Genomic DNA, 23,282 nt, shown 5'->3' with positions numbered 1-23,282 from the left:
ACGTATACATAAAAATCACTATGTGATCAGTGCCTTATATATCAATAGAAATGCACTGATTTTAACTTGAGGCTGTAACCCCTACTCTGATTTTATACAAACAAGTCCTGCTTAGTTGAATTTGCTCACACCTCCCTGGCATTGTTCAATGGTAACATGAAATGAAGAATATATTTAATTGGCATTAGGGATTTCTTCAGGTTGCCTGATTAAAGAACATTATCCACATTACACCTGTGACGGATGAAAGCATACACACTGGATGTGGATGAGTGAAATTCATTCATTCACACGGGCGTGCAAAAATTGATAAGTCCACAGTATAGCGATACTGCCACCTCCGTATTATGCAAATCAGCTGTGTTTTAAGGGATATTTGTGGATTTTGAGTTGTGTGTGTGTGTGTGTGTGTGTGTGTGTACGCGCGCTATTAGTAGATGTCAAGCATTCTCCTTTCAAAGATAATGAATATGTTTTCTGTTTTCTCCCCACCTCCGAATTATGCTGTGTTTTTAGGGATATTTGTGGATTTTGAGTTGTGTGTGTGTGTGTGTGTGTGTGTGTGTACGCGCGCTATTAGTAGATGTCAAGCATTCTCCTTTCAAAGATAATGAATATGTTTTCTGTTTTCTCCCCTTTGCTGAATGCTGACTGAGTGTGTTTTAATAGGAGAAGCACTGGATTTGCAAGAGAGAATCCAGAATTCAACACTAACTCTGCTGCAGACTGTTGGTCGTGTGACCTGTGGTCCGCATCGCTTACTAGGGTCTCTGCTTCCTTATTTGTTACATTTAGGGGTCAGAGAAGATGCCCTCCAAATTCCCTTCTGTAATTCTGGTTCATGATAGTTTTCTTTGTTTCTAGCACAATGAAATGAATTGTATGTGGTTAAATACACCATCACCATTGTAAAGACATAATAGTGCAAACAGGTTGTAAAATTCTAAGGAAGCACTTTGTTTCTGTTTTCCTCTGCACTGGATGCCAAGATATCTACTAAAGATGTTACAATTAAAGTTTGCTGGGCCAAAAACATTCCAGGGAAGGAAAAGCCTGAAAAAAGTCCCTGTCCGTATTAGTGTGTTGAAGTTAATATTTTATAAACATTTCTTATCTCGTCTGAAAAGAAATAGAGAATTTGAGGATAGTGGGATAAAAATAGCTTGTTATTTAAGTATATGTGCATATGTGCATTTAAATAAATTAGGAAAAAGAATAAATGGTATGAAAATAAAATAAGACAGATTGGAACAGTTTGTTAAAATTTGTTTTAAAGTCAGTGTTATGGAGTATAGGAAAAAGTGACCAGGGAAGCTGTGGACTTTCTTCCTTTGGACAGGCACAAATCTGCTCACTTGCCTGAGTGGGATTAGGTTATCCAAATGAACCCAAAGCCTTTTCGAGCCCTTTGATGCTATGATTCCCACCAAAATGTTCAGACACTTGGCCTCTGGAGGTTCGGTGTGAATGTCAGCATAGTGGCACAGACATAAAAAACTTACTTTCCTCTTGACCTTATTTGTAGTTAAGCATTAACTAAGTCTATCAGAACCCTTGAAAATGTATATTTTTTGAGTGAAGATATTTAAAATCACTTTGCTTATTGTTCAAAAATATGCTAGAGAGACAAAAGAGTCCATAATCAAGCGTTGGTAGAATTGTGTTCTTCATGAAAAATTATGAAAGGAGTAAATCCGTAGAGAAGATTTGCATTCTTAACCAACAGAAGTGGGAAAACATGTTTGAAACGTCTGTGGAAAAGTACTAGCTAGGCAGTCAGAAGTCCTGAGTCTTTTGACACTAAAACTAACTCTGTGATCTTGGGCGATTCAGCCTCCCTGCGTCTCTTTGGAAAACTGCAGATTTGGTCCACTTTCTGTGCTCCCATTAATTTCTCACCGCACCCCAGGTCTCCACAACACACTTCTCTTCAGTGACTCGCTATGGTTGCCGTCGTTCGCAGTTGTCTGGAAAAGTCTTGTCTCCAAATTACAGTGGCTTTCTTTTCTCTTGCCCTGAAGCAACAGATGATGGGAGAGATATGTGTGTGTTTCTGTTCTTCATGGTCAGAGCTGGCTGGAACGTAAAATTCTTAACCCTCCAGTTTAATCCAAATGCAATGAATCACAGAGTAAATGCAAACCACGGGCTGCATATCCCAGGGAGATTATGTAAGTGAAATTAATTTTTAAAACCAGATTGCATTAGTTAAAGCCTGGGATCTTAATGTGTGCTGACAAAAATGTCCCATCAGCCTACCAAGGTACCTGAGACTTATTGCCCAGATAATAGCTGAAAATTTGAACTTGGCAGTTTTATGGATTGGTTTGTATCTAAAAAGCAGGCAGCTTTTAAGAACCCTGAATAAAGGTTGCTTTCTGCGGACACCTATGGTGTGACTCTTTATAGAAAGTACGCAATCATTTGTCCCCTCCTAAAAGTGCTATTGGCAGAAACAGACTTGGTGTTTAATCCATAACCTGCTATGCACTGCACCCCACAGTGGCAAAGCACACACAGAGCCAGAAGAAAGAGATCAAGAAAGCATTAAAAATGTCAGGCCACAAGACCATGTTTAAATGATTAGGTGAGACGCCGTCTTGGTTTAACAATGGCCAGGCACACCTCGGGGCCTGACCTCCCCACTGGCTCTGTTTTGATGGGTTATTGCAATCTGTTCCGAAATTGAATTTCAGTTTGTTTCGATAGCATTTTGCAGTAAATAGGAGTGCCTGTGGTATCTCGTTTGTGTATCTTGATGTAATAATCAGAGGTAATTGAAGCATGCACAAGCCACAGACTTATGACATGTTTTTAAACAAGTATTGACTGATATGCAACTAATTTAACAAAAACTGGAAATCGGACTCCACCGAGAAGGTGTGCACAGAATACAGAGTCTGTTGCAAATGCACCAAGTTTGGCTTTAAAAATGGCGTGTTCAAATTTCCTTACCTGTCCTCAAGGAGTTTGGGTGCAACTTAACTGACAGGCAAAGTTGTGACCCTAGGACTTGGGCTAATCACCTGACAACTAATCGTTTCTCAGTCCTGGGGTTTGGGTTAACCTGTCCATCATCTGTCATCTCCACCTGCCTCAGTGGATCCCATGGATAAGAAAATCTCTTGGTAAGGGAGGCCCACAAAATTAACTCCAAATGGCAGTGTTTTGTGTAGACTAGCATAGACTTGGAATCTTTTTATTTATAAATTAATCTTCCTTAGATAAGATTGTAATCTTCTGTATTTATGCTCCTGCATACACCAATATATGTGCATACAGGCATATTCCATATAGGCATTACATATATCCTCACTTACAAAGTGCCTGCTGGACTTATATTCATTTTAATGTAAGTTCAATACTAAAAAGGAGAAATAAAAGAACAAAACATGTAATTTACATCTCTAAGCCATACAACAGACAGATTATGAGAGCAGGGCGTGCAATTCTCCTTCGACTCTGGATTTCAAGAGGGGTGAAAAGCATTTGAGGATAAGAATTTGAAATTCAAATGATGAAAAAAATAGTCGAAAATGTTGGCATCTACAGATACTGACCTTAAATACAAACGGTGGTGAATTTATGTGTTCAGGCACTAAAGAAAGGAGAACGAATTGTGTGTAGTGCACTCAGAAGATCAGTATAAAAATAAAGCCTGTGAAACCTTATGATGCTTGTCCCCTGACTGAAGGAAGCAGAGGATAGTGATAACGCAGGCAGGAACATAACAGGGAGAAAATAATGAACAGCTTCATTAGGCAAAACTCACCATTTGTATGTGTTTCGAACACACACTGATGTCCATTGGATTGAGACTTTATGTGGAGCAAATTAGTTTAAAAGGTCATGAATTACAGCTTCTTAACATACGATTCAAAATGCATAAATGTCACCCTTATCCGTAACACGACCAGTGATGGCTGAAAAGTTGAAGTCTAAACATTGTATTTTTCTAAATAGAAATCTTGAGGACATGGACCTCATTAGAACCGTCATTCCACCTGTGGAAACTGAAACAGGTAGACTTGACATAAGTGTCTAGGGATTTATAGACATAGAGCTTATTATCACTAATAGGAATTGGGCTCTTGAATCCCAGAACATCTAGATGAGGCTATGCCCCTAAGTATTTGGTGTTCTCTTCCAAAGAGACGTTGTTGTCATGATGGCTATTTTCATAAAGTTTAATGTAATTGGAACAAAAGCAGAACACAGTTCCTTGAGTTTTCCCAAAAGCAATTTACGTGATTCGTAGAAAAAATTTTTGAAAGTGTAAGACGTTTTCTTTCAGAACTCTTTACTAAACAGTTTACAAGATCCCGATTAAATGATGTTAAAATATGAATACGTAGTTATGCCATGTTTGTTCTCATTTTTCTTGTTTATTTATTTTCTCAACAAGCATGAACTTGTTTCCCAGGAAACTGTTTTTGTTTCTGACTCTCAGAAAAATCCAAGATAAATAGAGAGACATATTTTCTATCCACAAAAAGTATAATCTTATCAGGGAAATAAATAGGTCATGGTAACACCTAAGAAAATAATTCCAGGTCGACATTGGGCACATGTATAATTACTCAGTCCGTACTGGCTCAGGGCTCCATAAATTCAAGTGGAGGAAACATTTACAGGCGATTGAGTCTAAGAAAATCTTCACAGAACAAGTGAACCTTGAGTTGGGCTTTGAAAGTATGGAATTTGGATCGGCAGAAAAAGGAAAAGAGAAACTCCTAGGAAAGAGATGCCAGGATAAGTCTGTGCAGTTATCCTTAGATGAGGGACATCAGGGCAGTTGTCCCTGACCTTCAGAAGAGCTAACACTATCCCAGGGTGGTAACTGGTCAGAGACGTCACAGAGTCCCCAGGACTAGCCAGGGCACGGCTCCTTCAGTTTGTGCTTTAAAATGAAAACCCTGCAACTAGTACCTGGCCATGCATTTGACCTCCAAATCACCCTTTCTAATTTCCTTTTTACTCTGCCATTTATCTTCTAGGATTCATATTTTATCTTTTGACTTTTTTTAAGGCCATTATCAAAAGTCATATTAACCAGGTTTAAACACTGTTTTTATTTTTATTTTATTTTTTTTGTGCTATGCGGGCCTCCCTCTGTTGTGGCCTCTCCCGTTGCGGAGCACCGGCTCCGGACGCGCAGGCTCAGCGGCCATGGCTCACGGGCCCAGCCGCTCCGCGGCACGTGGGATCCTCCCGGACCGGGGCGCGAACCCGCGTCCCCTGCATCGGCAGGCGGACGCGCAACCACTGCGCCACCAGGGAAGCCCTAAACGCTGTTTTTAAAAGTTCAGTTTAGAGCAAGCAGGAAATGCAGCGTTTTGTTTGCAGCCCTAGCAAAGCCTGGGCTTAGAGCCTCCCTGAGAAAGCCCTGCTGCTGTGAAATAAGAGAGCACGGTCTGGAGGCCGTGAAAGATGCGCTGCTATAGAAGTGTCCTCGGATTACCTTCCCCTGGCACGGCTTCTGTTTCTTTTATGTCCCCCCAGCCCCCAGCACCAGTGCTACTGGTTCACCTCTAGTCCCTAACAGCAAGGTCCAGACCCAGGGGCGAGGAGTCAGCTCACTGTCTGGACCGCCACTCAGACCCTGGACTCCATTCCAGGTGCTCTGGGTGACTCTGGGCAAACCATTCAGGACTTACTTCAGTTGATTCAGTAGTGAATTCAGTAATTAGTTGCCTGTGAAGCCAATGGTTTGACAAAATTGAGCGGCTGGTCTAGGAGTGATGTGGACACAAGTGCAGGAAAGACATCCTCACATGTCATAGGATGCTACCGGTTCACTCTCTCTTTTCAAGCCTGTACCACAAGGACAAGCATAAAAGCCTTCTCAGCTATTCAGAAAAGAGTGCTACATATATATAAGCTCTTACTACTTTTTTCACCAGAAATTTTATATATATAATTATAAGCTATTGCTATTTTTTCACCAAAAAATCTGTATATATAATTATAAGCAATTATAAGCTTGTATATAAATATAAGCTATTACTACTTTTTTACCACAAATTATATATATATATGTGTGTGTGTGTGTGTGTGTGTATGTATTTCACACATGCTAAGAATACTTTCTTTGTTAATTGCAAAGCGTAATGGGAGTAAAAATAAAAGCTTTTGCTAATGGTCTTCTACCATTTGTATGGAAGATTTCCATTGAAGAGATCAATATTATTACTGTTCAAACATTTACCCAGCCAGTGTTTGACATGTCTGTCACACATTAAGGGGAAAGTATGTTTGAAGACATTGGATTTTAACCAAGAAAAATTAGAGAAACTTCCAGTTGAAGTTATTATATTTAAAGACTGCCAAACCCAGCATTACTTCTGCTTCGGTAGTATTTGAACCGTTGTTAACCTGTGTTTCTGAGTGTACGTTCATCAGTGAATAATTAGGGAGGAATTCAGTAGTAAGTCATTGATAGAAAGGCCATTTGACTTCCAAATATACAAAAGCCTATTTTAAGGTTTAAAAAATTATGGAGGCTATGTGTGTAACTAGTGAAAATGGGTATTTTGTCTCTGTCTGGGAAAGAGAATAATTACAATCTGAGTCATTCAGGGAAGTGTCCTAGATCGGTGACATTTTTACAGTGCAGCAATAATCCTACTATATTACACACCCAAAAAGATGTTAAAAGGGACTATCGGTTGGTATGAAATTACATAGTAGTGTGAAGAGGGAAGCAGTAAGAGAAAATTCAACATTGAAAGTTAACAGTTACAAAAAGAGGAATGTTCTCTGTCCAGAATTTGGAGATTTGGGCTGGCATACTTAGTTTGTAAAAGAAAAATCATCAGGATAAATTAAGTTTTGTCTTCAGTATCAGCAAGCCAGCACTCAAAGTCGATGTGGAAATTGTTTGTGTTAAATTGTCACCCAGGCACCTTTGACCTCTGGCTCCGCCCATGGGGGCCCTGGCTCCGCCCTTCCTTCTACCCCACACCTTCCTGGGTCCTTGCTCCCCAGAGCTGGTTTTTCGTTCCCAGGACAAGACCCTAACTCTAGATCACCTAGTCCTAAATCAGTAAGAAGGGCAGAGTCTGGAGCATGTGGAATGGAAGAGAAGGAAGGCAGAGAAGGTTCTGGAAAAAGAGGAGAATAGAAGTCTGGCCCTCCACCCTGCCCTTCGTGGCACAGATACCACCCCAAGTCCCCAAAACTCAGTTACAGAGCCTTTGAAATGGATACATGCTTTCAAAGTGCTCGGCATCCCTGGGTTGCTAAAATAATGATGTCACATCAGCCTTCGAGCAATTAGAGAAGTTTCTATACCTATCGGTGTTTTGCCTGTTTTTTTTGTGTGTCAATCTAATAAATGAATTCTTTGAGTTTTTCTCTTCTTACAGTTCTAACAAAGTGAGAGATGAGGGGCGTGATGGCTATGCTTAAAGAGCTGCAAGGCTCTCGTGTGCAAGAGGAACTAAATGTGGTCTTAGGATCAATGGGTGGAAACTGCATTAAATTATGAAGAAACATTTATTGAGGGAACAGATCTGAGTCAAAGTCAGGAAGACTTGGGATCATTGCCAGGCAATGAAGATGGGCTGAACTTCCTGCTTGGACTCAGTGTGTTTCCTCTTCCTGGAGGTTTTTTAAGAAGGCTGAGAAATCCCTTGGTGGAAATCTCAAATTAGAAGTAGACCCTGAGGATCAGAGACCCTTTTCATCATCTCCTAAAAAGTGAGATGCAGTGGTTCATCTTTCACCATAATACTGTAGAAAGTTCTGATTCTTCTGTTAACTGGATTTGAAATATGCAGTTCCTTCAGTGTTCTGGGCTTCAGTTTTCTCATCTATAAAGTGTATCCCTTAGATCTCTTCCCACGGTAAACTTTTGCTAGTTCTATTCATCGTGTTCACCTTAACGTTAAGTAGGTAGTAAAACCAGTGTGTTCCTTATTCCTGTGCTCAAGAGAGACTCTGGATTCAGCCATGCCCAGTGCATTTGTCAGCGTCAGTTGAGTCCCTTTTACTGAGTTTAGGCGCGGTCTTACATATCGGCACCGTATTTACGTATCTTACGTATCGGCACCGACTGTCAGAAACAGTCGCTAAAACAGTTTTTCAAAGCACTGATTCAAATTAAATTTCTAACATGTAAGGCAGAATAGGAGAAGGAATTATGTTGCCAAATTTATCTCCATCTTCCCAAATTTATGTCATCATTTACAAAGTTGATTCCCTTCCTCCCTGGATTTTTTATTATTTCTGACCTGTGGCTAGTGCAAAGTAAGTGACTTTTCAAAATAGCACGTAGAAAATACTTTCTGACCAACACGAGTTCCACCTCTATTGTGTAATAAAAGTGTCTTATGATCAATGAAATTGGTATATGTTGGGTTAAACCAAGTTAAATCAAGGTTTCATACCCATGGGACTTCTCAGAGCCTTATACTGACACAAATTATGGATAGTCACAAAAGGAACATTATGACGTGCAGCGTTCCCAAATGATTTTGGGAAAAAAACATTCTTTTCAGAAACATTTCATAAGACTGGTATTCTGAGGGACACATTTCAGGGCCAGCTTCCTACGATTTCTGCTTCCTACTTAAAAAAAAAAAAAAAGCAGCAAACAAGAGATTGGAAAGTTATGAAAACAATAATAATGTGATCTAGGTAATTTGCCATTATAAGAGGGAAATGCAATCAGAATTAATGAAATATCCAAAATATGGGGTATTTTTAAAGTAATACAACTTCAAGAGCTGCAATGTTTTAAATGTTTCCCCTAAAAAGTTTCTCAAAGGATCTGTTTTATCATATATTTGTAAATGAGCACTTATTTGCCCCCAAATCAAGAACCAAAATGCTGAAAAACTGCCTTCTTCCTATCTCTCCCTGTGACTGTACACTGTCAATTCTCTTAATAAACTTTATAGATAAAGTGCAGTGAACTTTAGCCCTCTACATTAAGACCGTGCAAATAACTTATGCTGTTTAAAGAGTGAAATGTTAAATTGTTTTATGTATTCTGGTTTTCGGTGAAAAAAAAAAATCTCCTTTCCTTATGAAATAATTAGTCAAAGTAAGGAAGGTGGAGTACAGCTTTCTCTCTCCTATGCCTACCTGTCTTGTTTTTACAGCTGAGTCTTTAGTATTGTCAAGGGGAACTTTTTATACCTTTCTCTATCTTGTGCTGTGCTTAGGAGAAGCATGTGTTTGAAAATGCTCCCTTTATGCAATGTTTTATTTTGGCTAACTTGACCCTATTCCCTTTTCCTTTCTGTTAAGCTTACCATAAAGATGTTTTGGGGCTGGGGAGTGCTTTAGATGGTAGGATGAGGGCTATATGATCTCCTGGTTGGGTTAAATCCATGCTCCAAGCACAGAGCCATTTCTGCAAGCTGACCCTTTATGTGGTCAGATGGTTAAACTTAGCAAGAGGGTGCTTCTGGTCTTAGGCTACCGGTAAAGTTTATGGCCACTGCTTTCCTTTCTTCTAAACACACAATTACTCCTCAAGATCCATATAAATCATGAGGCCACCTAGGTCATTAAAATCCTTTCTTGTCTCCATGAGCTTGTTCCTAACACAGAGATAATTAAAGGCTTGCTTTATACCAATTAATTACTCAGTCTGTAAAGCAAGTCAGTGATAAGAAAAAAATCATGCAAACTAATGTTTAGGCCAATAAGCAATGATTCTCTGCATATTTTGTTTTTTAACTAATTTCCATGTTGTAACATAGAAAAAAGCCCTGGTTGACACTTGAAGTATTTTATGTCCATGATATATTTCTCATTATTTAAATTATTCCCTGTATCACAAATTGACTTGGGGTTACAGAATATATCCTAGGTTAGTTAGTAAGACTACTAGTAACCCAGTCATCTGCCGTTGAAATACTTGCTTCTTGACTTAATAGAATTTTAAATAATGAAAAATTCAAAAAAGAACAAATACCCTAAGCATGAATGCTTCGGACTCTAAACATGACTTACAGCAAACAGAACGCTGCTTTCAATAAACATGAGGGATTAAGAAACTCTCTTTACGAAATGATCTATTTTTCTCCTGTGAATTTCTTTCTAGCGTCATACATGAATCAGGCCCGTATCTAAAGGCTTCATGTTTCTTGGCTGTGGTTAGCTCAGGGGTTTGTACTCTAAGTAAACCTTAAGGGTCTACTGAACAGAATAGCACCATTTTGACTTGGATTGGTGCCAACTGGCCATCCTAAAAGTCAGCTCAACCTTTCTTTCACCATCGGTGTCACTAAAAGGAAGAGACATCTGTCTGTCACTAGACCCATTTTTCTTCAGCATTTTTTGCTTTCCACTTTTTCAGAAAAAAAATGTGTTGTCATTACAGACTAAGGGACTTCCCCACTCCCGAATGAATAATCTCACCTACCTGATGCTGAAAAGGTTCTACTGAAATTACTGCAAAGAAAGAAAAAAAAAAAAGCCTTTAAAAAAATGAGTATTTGCCAACTTTAGTTCCTGCAGCTCTGATTAGCAAACTACCTAGATCCCCACTGAATAATTACTAATTAATCAGGAGGATTTTTTTTTAACTCTTAAAATTAGCACATTAGGTCCTATAGTCTAAAACAGAATTATGCCTTTATTTCTTTTTCCAAATAATTGAAAAGGAAACTTGCAGATTATGATCTTGCTATGCCTTAAGGCAGAGTCACTGCTTTTCCAGAACTGGAAGTTGTCCCCTGGTGCGTCCACTGTACCAACTGAGGGGAGCTTTTAGAGCAAATTCAGCACTGCATGCTGATAGCACTAATCCAATTGCAGATCATGAAATCAGGTACATCATTGGAAACACTTAACGGATTTAGTGATTTCTTTAAAAAAAAAAGTATTGTAGTATATATATTTTCTTTAACTCCATTTCTGACTAGGCTTTAATTGACTGATTTTTGGTGGTAGTATTAGGACAAGACCTACTGTCATTCCAAATAGTATTTTTCAGAATATCAGGTTATGTCATCTTCTGAGAGGTAGTCTTCTTCTGACTGATAGATGCCCCGGGGAGATAACAATAGCCAAACTTCCTGTACTACCTAAACGACAGTCTGTCTTGAACTGTGTAATATATACCTTTTGGAAAATAAAGCTGGGCTCCATTGGGTTCTCCGTGCATTCGTCTCTTTGCTTCTCCTGCATTCCAGCCTCACTTGGAAGGGGACATCACCATGTAGTATTTCACTGAGTCCTCCCTATCATCTTGTAAGTTTAATTATCATTTTGTCCATTTTGCAGGTGAGCAACTGAGGCTCACAGACGTTCGTTAGTGACACTCAGCTAGTCAGTGACTGAGGACTGACTAGTGAGGACTTAATCGCAGCTGTCCCAGTTTGGCTAATTTGACGGTTGGCCAGGCAGGTGGCGCCTCCTGCCCCACTGTTCCCTCTGAGACTTTGTGGGAGGTCAAAAATGGTGGGGCTTCTTGATAGATTAAAGGTACAGGAGTGAGTCCTGAAGCTCAGAGCCCACATCAGAACCCAGTTTTTAACACCTGAGCTCTCTCTCCACTTTATCCCCCTGAGAAGCCTGAGAGAAGAGGAACAGAGAGCAGAGAACAGCCTTTATTTAAAACAAAACCCAAAACTTAAAGATATAAGTATTTAAAGTAAATAAGAAGGAAGTAAATGTGTCCAAGACGCCCCCTCAGTCACTTTTTGACGGTTTGACTAGCTATATAAACTCATCTTGAGACAATCCATGAAAGTGATTCTTTTTTTTTCCCTGAGAACAGTGGAAAGTTGGCAAGAAGTAAAACTTTTCTATGAAATAGGGAGGCGAACAAGTTGTAAATGATGTTAATATCTTCCAGATGGCACCGTTTTACTTGGGAACCAAATTTATTGTAATTAAAGGCATGTGAATTTTTCTATAAATACTGAACTTTGCAAGTTGTGACACCGGAAGACTCCATTACCTCGGAGCGTAGTTGTTTTAAAGGAGGCGTCCCTGGTCTTCCGTTTGAAATGCATCTTTGGATTTCGTAATCGGAGTTAAACCGTAAAGATATTTCCCCATGTGAAGGATTTTTTATGTTCCATGCCAGTAAATCTTAATTATAAAGTGAGATTCCTCAGAAATGAGAAATTCAAACTCGAAACACTTTCCGTGAAAATTATATATATTTTGACCATTATTGTACACCACATGTCTTGAGTTCTTTTATATATTTATTTTTGAATTAAGCTATTATCACTCTTCTGTCTCTAGACATATGTGTTGGACAATCTCGGAGTGTCTGTTTTGCTTCAATCAGGAGAGCGTGACTCTCTCCAGAACCCTGCTTTCCTTTCTGCAAGCGAGGACCGTGGTCGGCTGAGGGCTTTCAAACCAACAGCCGATGGGACCTGAGAACATTGAAATAGCTTCCAGCCTTGTGCAGTTTCCCACCCCTGCCCTTTATCTTACCCTGGATCCTTCTAGCCTTTGCCCTGCCAGGGGATGTAAGTGGACAATCCCTGCTGCTTGGGTTTGTACTGCAGCTTCCAAGCTCCATGCATCCATCCAGAGCTGGGCCTGAGCGATAGGCAGACTCCCAAGATCCTCGGCCCCTAGTTACACACATCTTCTCCCAGTTACTCAGTCACCTATTAATCTAGGTGCTGCTGTACAGGGATTTTGCAGATTTAATTAAGTTGCCAAATCAGTTGGCCTCGAGAAAGGTAGGTTTTCCTGGGTGAGCCTGGCCTAATCAGGTGAACCCTCACTAGGGACTCAGCTTTTCCTGAGGAGTTTTGAAGCATTGGAAGAATCCAATGTGAGGGAAAGTCTCTGTTGCTGGCTTTGAAGCTGGAGAGGGCCAACTCCCTTGTGTGGCAAGGACGGTGGGTGGCCCCTGGGACCTGAGAGCAGCCCCTGGTTGGCAGCAGCAAGGAAATGGGGACTGCAGTCCCACAACTGCAGGAAACTGAATGCCGGCACAGTAGTGTGAGCTGTGACAAGGACACAGAACTCAGATAAGATCACGGCCCTGCAGACCCTTGATTGCCATCTTGTGATACGTTGAGCAGAGACCCCAGCCAGGCCAGACCAGACTTCTGACCTACAGACTCTGAGCTAATAAGTGTGTGCTGTTTTAAGCCCCTGCATTTGAGGTGACTTGTTATGCAGCAGCTGGAAGCTGTCTGCTACCTGCTGAATGTTTATCTCAGTTTCTTTCTTTCCAGTTGGTCTTGACCAGCTGTGACCCACTGTCTTTGATCATCCCTTTGTATTACTACAGTGAAAACCATTTAATATTTCTTTTTACTCCAGTAAAAGTTCTTCCTTAAATATTTCTTTCTTTACTTTTGTAATACCTCATTTCCTGGGACTGTTTGCTCTTATACATATTATGTTATTATCTAACCTATTCAGGATCCATTTTTCTATGGCTGCAGCAAAATTATTGATATTCATTATTATGGCCCTGAGGCATTACAGAAGCTTAAAAATGAAAAATTTAATGCGTGAGATCAGCTCTATGAGTTTTGCTGTACTCTGATTATTTGAGAAGGGGTTATCTGGCTATCATACTTATAGAAATCTTTATTGAGCTTTAATCAGAGGAGCCACACAGCAGAGGTGTCAGGTGGACTCTATGGTGTTGGAACTTCCTGGAGGAGAACGATCTGGAAGCCTGTGCACGAGTAACAAGAGTAACACCATGTGGGCCTTTGAGGAGGCCAGTGGCATTAAACAAAAGGCAGTGTTTGCAGCAACCTTTTGTTCCAAGAAAGGTGAGATGTTTGATGGCCCCATTTCCCATCTGTGGAGTAGGTTGCTGGAGAGGTGGTCTGGCTGAAGAACATCCAGCAGCCACTGAGCAGAGCTGCCTGGTCGTCTAGCACCAGGCTCCCCCGGGCTCTGCGGGTCGTACCTGCACCCGTGCACGTGTGCGCATCTTGAAGTTCAGTAGACGCTAGACCCTCGGTCTCCTCTTAGCTGGAGCCTGAGTTTGGGTGATAAGATCAGTGAAGGAACTTGGTGGTGGGGCACTGGAAATGCCACTCAGATGTTAACCTGCGACCCCAATGTCTCACGGGCAGCCACCCCCAACTGGAAAAAAATGCAGACGATGTCAATAGCGTTTTACTTCGCGCAAATACGCATAAACACACGACAGGTAGAGAAGTGGTAATGCTGTGGATTAGAAGTTAGACTCACGGGGTGTATGGAGAGCACTACTAGAGAGTAGTAAGAAAAACTGAATTTTAGAAAGTGTTCTAACAAATGCAGACGAGCCCCAGGTCAAGGCTAATGTCCTACAGTCCTCCTCCTAATCCACAGGGTGCATATAGGAAGGAAAAGGTAATATAGATATGAGCCAATATACCTCTAGAAAAATATGTGCCATTATCTTAATGAAGGAACAGTTACTTTATAAACCTAGAAACAAACTTGAAAGGGGACTATGCCAATGTAATAAACAAAGAAATATCAGTTCACGGTACAAATTTTAAAATTGTGTAGGGATTTAGCATGACTTTCATAGGAATTGGTATTTGACCCTAGGCCCGGGGGCTGGAGGGACAGCAGCCAGGTCACAGCCCAGCCTCTCAGTTCCTCTGAAAGTGCTGCGGGATTCTCTGCCGTGCCGCCAGCTCAGGCCCTCTCCCCGCTCTGAATCTAGGCTTCGCCAGCTCCATCCTGGGGGTGCTGCCCCAGGCTGGCTCCAGCCTTGGGGGTCGTCAGAAGGTCCTGCCCTTCCCACCTACCCATCCTGGGGATGCAGGCTCTACCTCTGCCCCGTCTTTAGTGGAGCCATCTGTGTTCAGGCCCAGGGTGCTGGCACTAGGGAGAGAACGAAATTACAGCTACCTTTCAGCCCCACTCCTATTTCTATTGTCCAGACTGGGTTTGGGTTCTAGCCACGTGGTCCCTAAACATTGGCGGGAGGACCAGGAGAGCTCCAGGAGGAATCCCATTCAGTGGCCACCATCAACTCCACTGAAACTTTCAACTCATGTGACTCCTGAAAGGCAAGGGCTCTCGCTGTCTCTGTCTCTGTCTCTATCTCTCACATGCACACCTGCACATATACCTTTGCACACACCAGGATGCTTGTTTGTACAGCTCTAAGCACACTGTTAAGAAAACAACCAATGAAGTGTTCATTGATGTGGCATTTTCTAGCAACAATGACCAGTTGACCAGTTGTTCATGACTAATTCTAAAATAATAAGCCATACCCGTCTCCCACCCTCAAAAAATCTGTATGAAAGGGAGTAACAAGAACAGATACTAGAATCAAACTCGTCCCACACTGGGCAATGTGGAAAAGATACTAATCATTTCCTTCACGTGTCTCTTACCCGGCGCTTCTAATGCTCTGGGCTCCTTCTGGGATGGTACCACCTATAACAATCTCCCTCCTGGGATTACTGTAAAGACCATGTTAGACAATAATCTGAGCGTATATTGTAACAGGGAAGTTACTGTACAAATGGCAAGTATTACTGCCAGCATTTCAGAAAGTATGAGATCAAATCAGATTCACTTTAACTTTCTAGTACCCCCCAGAAATGTATCACACAAGGAGCCTCATTGATCCCATTGTTTTAAAAACAAAAGGCAAAGCCTTTGGTTTACTTCCACATAAAACATCAAAAAAGATAGTGTTTTCTGACCAAGAAATATAAAATTGTTAGCTGGGCAATAAGGTATTGATTTGCTACTTCATATATAAGTCGTTAATGCTTTCAAAATAAATTTGATTAAAAAAGAATACTTGTCCATTGTAAAAATCTTGAAAAATACAGAAATAATAATAATAATTCAGAAATAATCTCACTACCCAGAGATAAACACTTGTTAATAGCTTGCATATCTCCCTCCTGTTCTTTTACTTCATATGAATGAAAATTGAGGATAGACTGTGTAAAGTTTTTTTCACTTACTTATCATAAGCATTTTTCCTTTGTTATAAAAAATCTTTTGTTGAACATGCTTTTTAATGGCTGAATAATATTCCTCAATATGAATGTATGTAAATTCCTTCTACCTTCTTCCTGTCTGCCTTATTTCCATTCTTCCCCATTATTATAAAGCTTCAGGCAATACTCTTTGCATCCATATTTGACATTATTCCAGATTATTTCTTTTGAATAGATTTCTAAAAATGCTTTTACTACATGAGTCTATGGACCTTATAAAAGGCTTTTCATCTATTTATCTTGATTAGAACCTTGCAAGGAAGCCAGAACTGTTAGGGGGTGGGTCATGTAAAACTGCTCAGAAACACCCATGCAAACTAATTGGCCCCTCCAAACTCCACCATCGTATATTTTTATATCCAACTCCTCTTTCTAATACTCTGAGGACAAAAAAATCTGTTCTCTTCTGGGAAAGAGGGAAGGTAATTCTTGGACAACAATACAGTAATCGTTTACAGCTTGTTCAGTTGGGACAGCTATTAATGCCTTGTGTAAAATAAACCAAAGATCCAAAGAAACACATTTTTGTAGGTGAAAATTATGTTAGCCAACATCATTTCTCACTCTGGTTTATGATGTCAGGTATCGAATTTCTCCATTATTAACGTATGTATGCATGTGCGGGGAGAGCCTCTTGGAAGGAGATTAAAAAGACACCATTACCTAAAATCCCCCTCCTAACAACTCGAGAATGTCCAGAAGCTGTGAGGGGCTTGGTACAGTAGCTCCCCGTACGGACAACGCCCTGCAGAGGATTCGGGGTTTTTTTCCCATTAACAGACCCCACCATAGAGTCAGGGGTCATTTGTACTCACAGGAGAAAACCCGACTTAAGTAGAGTGTGCTATTCGTCTATTCAGCACCGCATACCTAGAAAGCCTCCCAACGCTAGTGACTGAAGACATTTCTCATTTTCCCATCACTTTTCCCTTTCCTTGGCCATATTCCTAAAACCATAATTCAAACTTTCCAGAAGAAAAAAAAAAATCTCTGAGTAATCCTTTCAAGAATTCTTAGAACGAAATCTTTATTCTTTTATCACTCTTATGGGAAACCAAACTCGTGATTACTATTAGAATTCAAAATGTTTTCACCACCCACATATACCTGGGTAGTGTGAGAGCGGGGGTTATGTAAGCATGAAGGCGTGGGGCTTGAGAAGCATGAGCTTAAAGCCAGGGATACTCATGGAAGAGCCACCCAGGGCCTCACACCCGAAAACTGAAACCTTGGGAAAGTGTCTTTAAATGTAAGAAGGTTAGGTAGAGAGATCTATGCCTTATTCCCAGTAAAGGTCGCCTGCTTTACCATTATTAGTGCAGGAAGGGGAAGGTTTAAGGTAGAAGATTGATGAAGAGAGATGGGGAGTGGGGGGAATTCCCTGGCGGTCCAGTGGGTAGGACTCCGTGCTTCCAATGCACTGGGACCGGGTTTGATCCCTGGTCGGGAACTAACATCTCACAGGCTGCGCGGCACGGCCAAAAATAAAAATTTTTAAAAATTAAAAAAAAAAAGAGAGGGATGAGAAGATGGCTAAATCCACTTGATGTCGGTGTTCCTATGATGAAACGTGGGGAGGTGAGGTCTGAGGAAGGCTTTCCTGCACAGGTGGGCGGTGCACTTTGGACCCAGACGCAGCCTCTTGGTCACCTGGAACATTCTTTTTCCAGAGCCGGGCTCCAGAGGGACAGACGGGTTAACTCTGTGATCCCTCCTCTAGCTTTTATGAATTGGATTCCCAAGATTCCCCAGATCTCCTCCCGCAGCCTGAGCTTGTCGGTTCAGGATGCGAGTCGGATAGGTACTTCCAGGCTCACCTGCGCAGGTCTTTGGTTCCAGGACTGAGGCTCTTAACCTCCCGAGGAACGTGGTGCTTGCCGCGCCGGCAGCAGTAACAGAGCAGTGCAGCCGTCTGGGAGATCGAAATTTGCAAACTCAGGATCCTGGGCCTCAGGCCAATGCAGGCGGGGTGCGTCGCTGTGGCGACACATTTAGTCTCTGGGGAGGGATGCTGGCACACCAGCTGCATTCCTGGCACCACGTTTGCCAGCGAGAAACTTATGGGGTGGAACTGGTCTCAACTCCAGAGGGAGACGCAAGCTGCTTTCTTAACTTCCTTGGCAGTATCACCCTTTGCAATTTTTACGCGTACACCCTCTTGAATATTTACATGAACTGCTATCTGTGATACATTTGGGGGCCCTGTTGGATGGTAGAAAGTGCTAAAATGATAGCAGCATCCCAGCTGATAAATGTAACTATTGTATCCCTGAATAATCCCATCGCCTAACATTGGCACTTAAGATGCGATGATTTATCTCTTGCTGGGCAGAGCATCCAGTCTCCCTGCCCCTTTTCAAAATAGCTTTTACTGTTGCCAAGAGGAGAGCCTAGTATTTACTACTAGAAGATAATGTGAATTAAAAGGCTGGCTTCATCCACTGTTGTAATTCCCCAGCAGTCTAATAGCTGAGTTCTGTCATACCTGGGAGAAAGGTCTCCTCGCAGAAATGCCCTTACTTCTTCAGAATGCCTGACCCACCTCTCTTATTTGTGTCTGGAAGGCAAAATGCACTTGGATGTGGCCACTTAGTATTCAGACCATGTCGAGATGCAAGTAAAAAGCCTATAGAGCAGAGCCGGACGCACAGTCGCCAGGCCAAACGCAGTCAACAGCTCAAATCATCGTTAAATTATAAGCAAGCGTGGGGCAAACCACGCAGACCTGTCTAGTCAATGAAGCAGCAGAGATAAAAGGAATTACTGCATAAATGCCAACTTGTGAGGCTTTCATGAGTACAGAGATGGGGCTCTTTCCAGCTGCCCTCAGTTGACTATAAAAAGTCACTGAGGATTTTGAAGGTAACGCTGTCTTCATCCTCCTCCTCCTCCTCCTTTGTCTTGTCTTAACATGCAAAGCATCTCCCAGTGTCTAGAGAAACAAACAATTCCTCTGTGTAGCTCCATCGTTTTGCAAAGAGACAGCGATGCTAGCCGGCCAGTGATTTTACTCCTGGAATCAGCAGGTGCAGCAGAGGAAATTCAGTTACTACAGTAATTCACATACACTAGTGCTTCATTCATTCAGTGTCAAGTCAGCCTTATTTTCTTCGTGATATACACAAAGCTGGCACAATTTTAACTGATGAGGTAGTCATTTTTAATTTAGAGAGCCTTAAGCTGTCCACTTTAACTTGTGATAGCATCTTTGCAGTTGTCTCGTGAGACTTTATGTAAACCTAAGTCATGTGTCCTGGACAGTTTGAAAAGGACTGCTAAGGATGACATTGGTCATCATGAAAGCTGGCACAATTTTAACTGATGAGGTAATGTCATTTTTAATTTAGAGAGCCTTAAGCTGTCCACTTTAACTCGTGATAGCATCTTTGCAGTTGTCTCGTGAGACTTTATGTAAACCTAAGTCATGTGTCCTGGACAGTTTGAAAAGGACTGCTAAGGATGACATTGGTCATCATGAAGATTTCCCACACTTTGATCTCTTTTAAATTGCCAGATACAGTTTATGTTACTGCCATATTTTATCCATTCCTGAAATTAATATATCCCAGGACTTTTGAACCAAGTTAAACACAGAAATAATGTTTTGCAATGAATGGATTGTAATGTCTTCATGTCAGTTCCAGAAGAAGTATGGAAGACAAATCAGATTATCTGGCTCCTAGGTGACTTGGCAAATAAAACGAAAAGAAAGAGCAAGACACTAAGAAATAGATAATGCCGAACAAAAAAAGTCTTCCTGTTTTCCTGGGGGAATGCTAGTTTATTGGAGATGGATTTCCACCTTTTAGTGAAAAAAAATGGTCCAAACACATGCATTATCTCAGTGTAATCTTTAGGGTAATATTTTATTGCTACTTCCTTCATCATTTGTCTGCTTAGTGTATTATTAAGCCTGAATTTTTAAAAATCATATCACTCTGATGATTTCAAGTGTGTCATATTTCCATTTCAAATGACAATATTCCTTTAAAGGTAATAAGGCTGGTAGTAAATGAAGTTACTTTCCATTTTTAAATAAACTTTCTTCTTTGCAGAGATTATGTTCTGCAATTCAAGTTGTAGTTTGGGGAGAAGATGATCTGTGTTTTGACCACAGTGGATACTGAGAGAGTTTTTTTTTTCTAAGAAGCCTGGAGCTCAGTGGAATAGAGTTAAATAGTAAAGAATCTGTTTATTATTCTGTGGCCATATGTTTAGAGGGTCGCTCACAGAAATCAAAGTATTATTTATGGAGAGCTCCAGCCAAGGAGACATTTTGAATTCCTAAAAGAACTTCACAGTTTGAAAAGAATGCATAGCATTATGTATTGACAACCCCCCAACCCCAGACAAAGGAACACAATTTAATAAAAGAGAATGGTGCTCATGAGAGTTTCCTTTTTCTTGTTAATTGGTTACTTTAACTGACATTGTCTGCAAGTATAATGGACACCATTTTTCTTAATAGTTCTGTGTTGCCAGATGATGTATATGGACATGATGTAGTCCATTTTAATTATTTCATTTTGCTAGACTTTTTTCCCTCTCCATGAAATCCAGCAGTGAATGCAGATAGCAGTTTTGCTCCTGACAGATGGTGGTGGAGAATGCTGGTTTCTAAATTACTGAAATTAAAAGGACTTTTCTCGTTAACCTGATGTTTTCTTCCATCTTTGTGTCTTAGGTATGACTACGTGGAAGTCATCGATGGAGAAAATGAAAATGGGCGTTTATGGGGAAAGTTCTGTGGAAAGATTGCCCCTTCTCCTGTCGTGTCTTCAGGGCCATTTCTCTTTATCAAATTTGTCTCTGATTACGAGACACACGGGGCAGGATTTTCCATACGTTATGAAATTTTCAAGAGAGGTGAGTAACTTACAGGAGAACAGGTGTGACTAAGTGGTCGTTAACATTGCTTGAGCTCGCGAGAGACAAAGTGAAAAGAGAGACAAGGAGTACCGTTTTTAAACTTTTGGTAAAAAGTCATATATTCCCATTACAAAAATGTTGGAAAATACTTTAAACAAAGGAAAATTACCCAGTGTATGGAGGAAGCATGTTTAAAAAAACTTTTAAAATGTATTTTGAGCATCACAATTTCATCATTCTAATATGCTGACCAGTGTTTATAAGGTATATACTCTGTAAAACTCCTTTAAGAACACTTATTCTTATCTTTCCTATTCAAAAATAAGTTTGATCTACTCTTGAAGTTTCATTTCTTTACTTAGAAATGCATGAGTCCCTCTTACCTTAAAGTCACGTACACTTTCTTCCCTTTTTTTTGTTTAACATCTCATTTAAGTTTATTCTTTTTTTTAACATCTTTATTGGAGTATAATTGCTTTACAATGTTGTGTTAGTTTCTGCTGTATAACAAAGTGAATCAGTTATACGTATACATATATCCCCATATCCCCTCCCTCTCGCCTCTTTGCTTTATTTTATTGCAAAATTCAAAACTGGTATTTCCCAGGAAAAGCAAGGCAGTAGTCCACTAGCCTTAGAGTTTCTAAAGCTATTGGAAGAAGAAGAGGCTTTCTATTGATGGAGGCATGGTTGAGGAAAGAACTTCCTGGAGGAAGCAAAATAGGAATGCTTTAAATGGCATTCCCCTTCCAAATTAATTATCAGTTGTCCTCTGCAGAATAATCACTTACTAATCTTCTATCACAGTGGTGTATATTGGGATGGGATAGAATCTGAGAATGCATAGTCTCCCAGCTTTGAGGAATTAAACATACATATCAATTGATAAAAATTGTAGCTTTATCTGGATGTCACTGTTTTTCACAACAGCCTGTAGGTTCCTGCTGTGTGCTCAATTCAGCCTTCCCTTTTCAGTGGACATTGATGTGTGGGAGACCTTCCAGAGACAGAGGCTCAAGATTTAAATGTATTGTCCTGGAATACAGGAAAAAGAGCTTTATTTAATAGAAAAAAATCCAGCCACACCACATACAAAAGCCTACGATCCTCTGGGTCGGTGGCCACCGAGAATAACAAAAAACAGAGTTTTAAGTGTTTCTGGGAGCATTGGCACAACTTCTTTAAATTTCAGAGAAATCTGGTACTGTCCCATATAAATATGGGTAGATGGAGAGAACTTCCTTCAGAAATTCATCTGGGCACATGCTTAGGAAACCTTTAGTATAAATAACAGCAGACATAGGACCTCAGTGTGTCCACATGATTACATATGGACATATTTCCTTGTGTTGAGAGCTGTTTGACCTGTATAAATCCACGTAAGTGTATGTCCACACATGCACAAACACACGCATTTGCTTGCTGACCTGCATGTGACAGCATCAAAGAAAGAAAGTGTCAGAAAAGGAGGCAAGAATAACTTTTCATTGTCAGTGTTTCTCAAAGATCTGAAGATGGTGGATGGAGAAAGAGCGAGATCCTTCCTAAGTCATTAACAACTCTTCAGCTTCCTTCCAGACGAACTCATCCCCCCATGAGTGGGGATGACATGAGTCATGCACCATGACTTCCACCCTTTTTTCCCCCTCAATGCCGTCCTTGAGACTCGAAGCCTTATTTTCTTCTTTCTCTTCTTGCCTCCCTACATCCAATATGGCTGCCAGTTCTTGTGGATTTTCGTCCAAAAGTCTCAAAGAGTCATGGCTTCAGAAATCTTAAATCACCCTGCCGCACACCTGAACCTGTTATAATCTTGTAAATCAACTCAATTAAAAAGAGAGAAAGTCCCAGCTTCCTTTCCACGTCCACTGCCATTGACCAGACAAGCCTGCCTTGTGGTTATCCCCATGTTATCGTATCCTAACACAGCTTCTCAAATAGTCATCAAACTACTGTCTCCAAAACGCCTATGGCAGGTGTCTGTCACCTGTCGGGTCAAGTCCTCCAAGATCAAGCTCAAGCCTTGACATCAGCTGCTCCCAACCTTCCCGGCTTCACTCTTACAAACCCACAGCCTGGCTTCCTGCCCCAGGTTGGTGTTCTGAGTGAGGTCCAGCAGACCTGCATGTGAATTTTGATTCGGCTACTGACCATCTGTGTGAATGTTCAGAGCTTTGGATTGCTTATCTGAAAAATGGATGACAGTATCTAGCACAGGCTCTTTGTGAAGATAAGCCGAAATGAAAACGTGTAGCCAGTGCCTGTCCCAGAAGATGCATCCAATGCACACTAGCTGTTACAATGATTATAGATAAAGGGGGTGCTTTATCCAGATTTCACAGCCCTCCCTCTCTTCTGGTTTAAGCCTTTTAACCTCCATGGAAACCAGGCTCTAAGCTTATTCCTCTTAATTAATGTACTTTTTATTTTCCTACGCTTGTACCCAGCTTGTCCCTTATAGACACACACACAAATATACACATATACAAACTGTAT

General features: G+C 40.8%; 1 protein-coding gene across 4 annotated transcripts in view; it reads left to right on the top strand.

Moving 5' to 3' along the window:
- NRP1 (neuropilin 1) overlaps nt 1–23,282 on the top strand; it is a 140,054-nt gene that overhangs the window by 35,639 nt on the left and 81,133 nt on the right. For all 4 annotated transcript variants that reach the window (XM_007104621.4, XM_007104622.4, XM_007104620.4 and 1 more), the window contains exon 4: nt 20,602–20,783. In XM_007104621.4, coding sequence (XP_007104683.1) covers nt 20,602–20,783 — 182 coding nt within the window. The remainder of the gene's footprint in view (nt 1–20,601; nt 20,784–23,282) is intronic.

Source organism: Physeter macrocephalus, chromosome 11 (assembly GCF_002837175.3).
Source record: "Physeter macrocephalus isolate SW-GA chromosome 11, ASM283717v5, whole genome shotgun sequence".
Lineage (NCBI taxonomy): Eukaryota > Metazoa > Chordata > Mammalia > Artiodactyla > Physeteridae > Physeter > Physeter macrocephalus.
The sequence above is the reverse complement of the archived record's forward strand: the minus strand, read 5'-3'. Positions and strand labels throughout refer to the sequence as shown.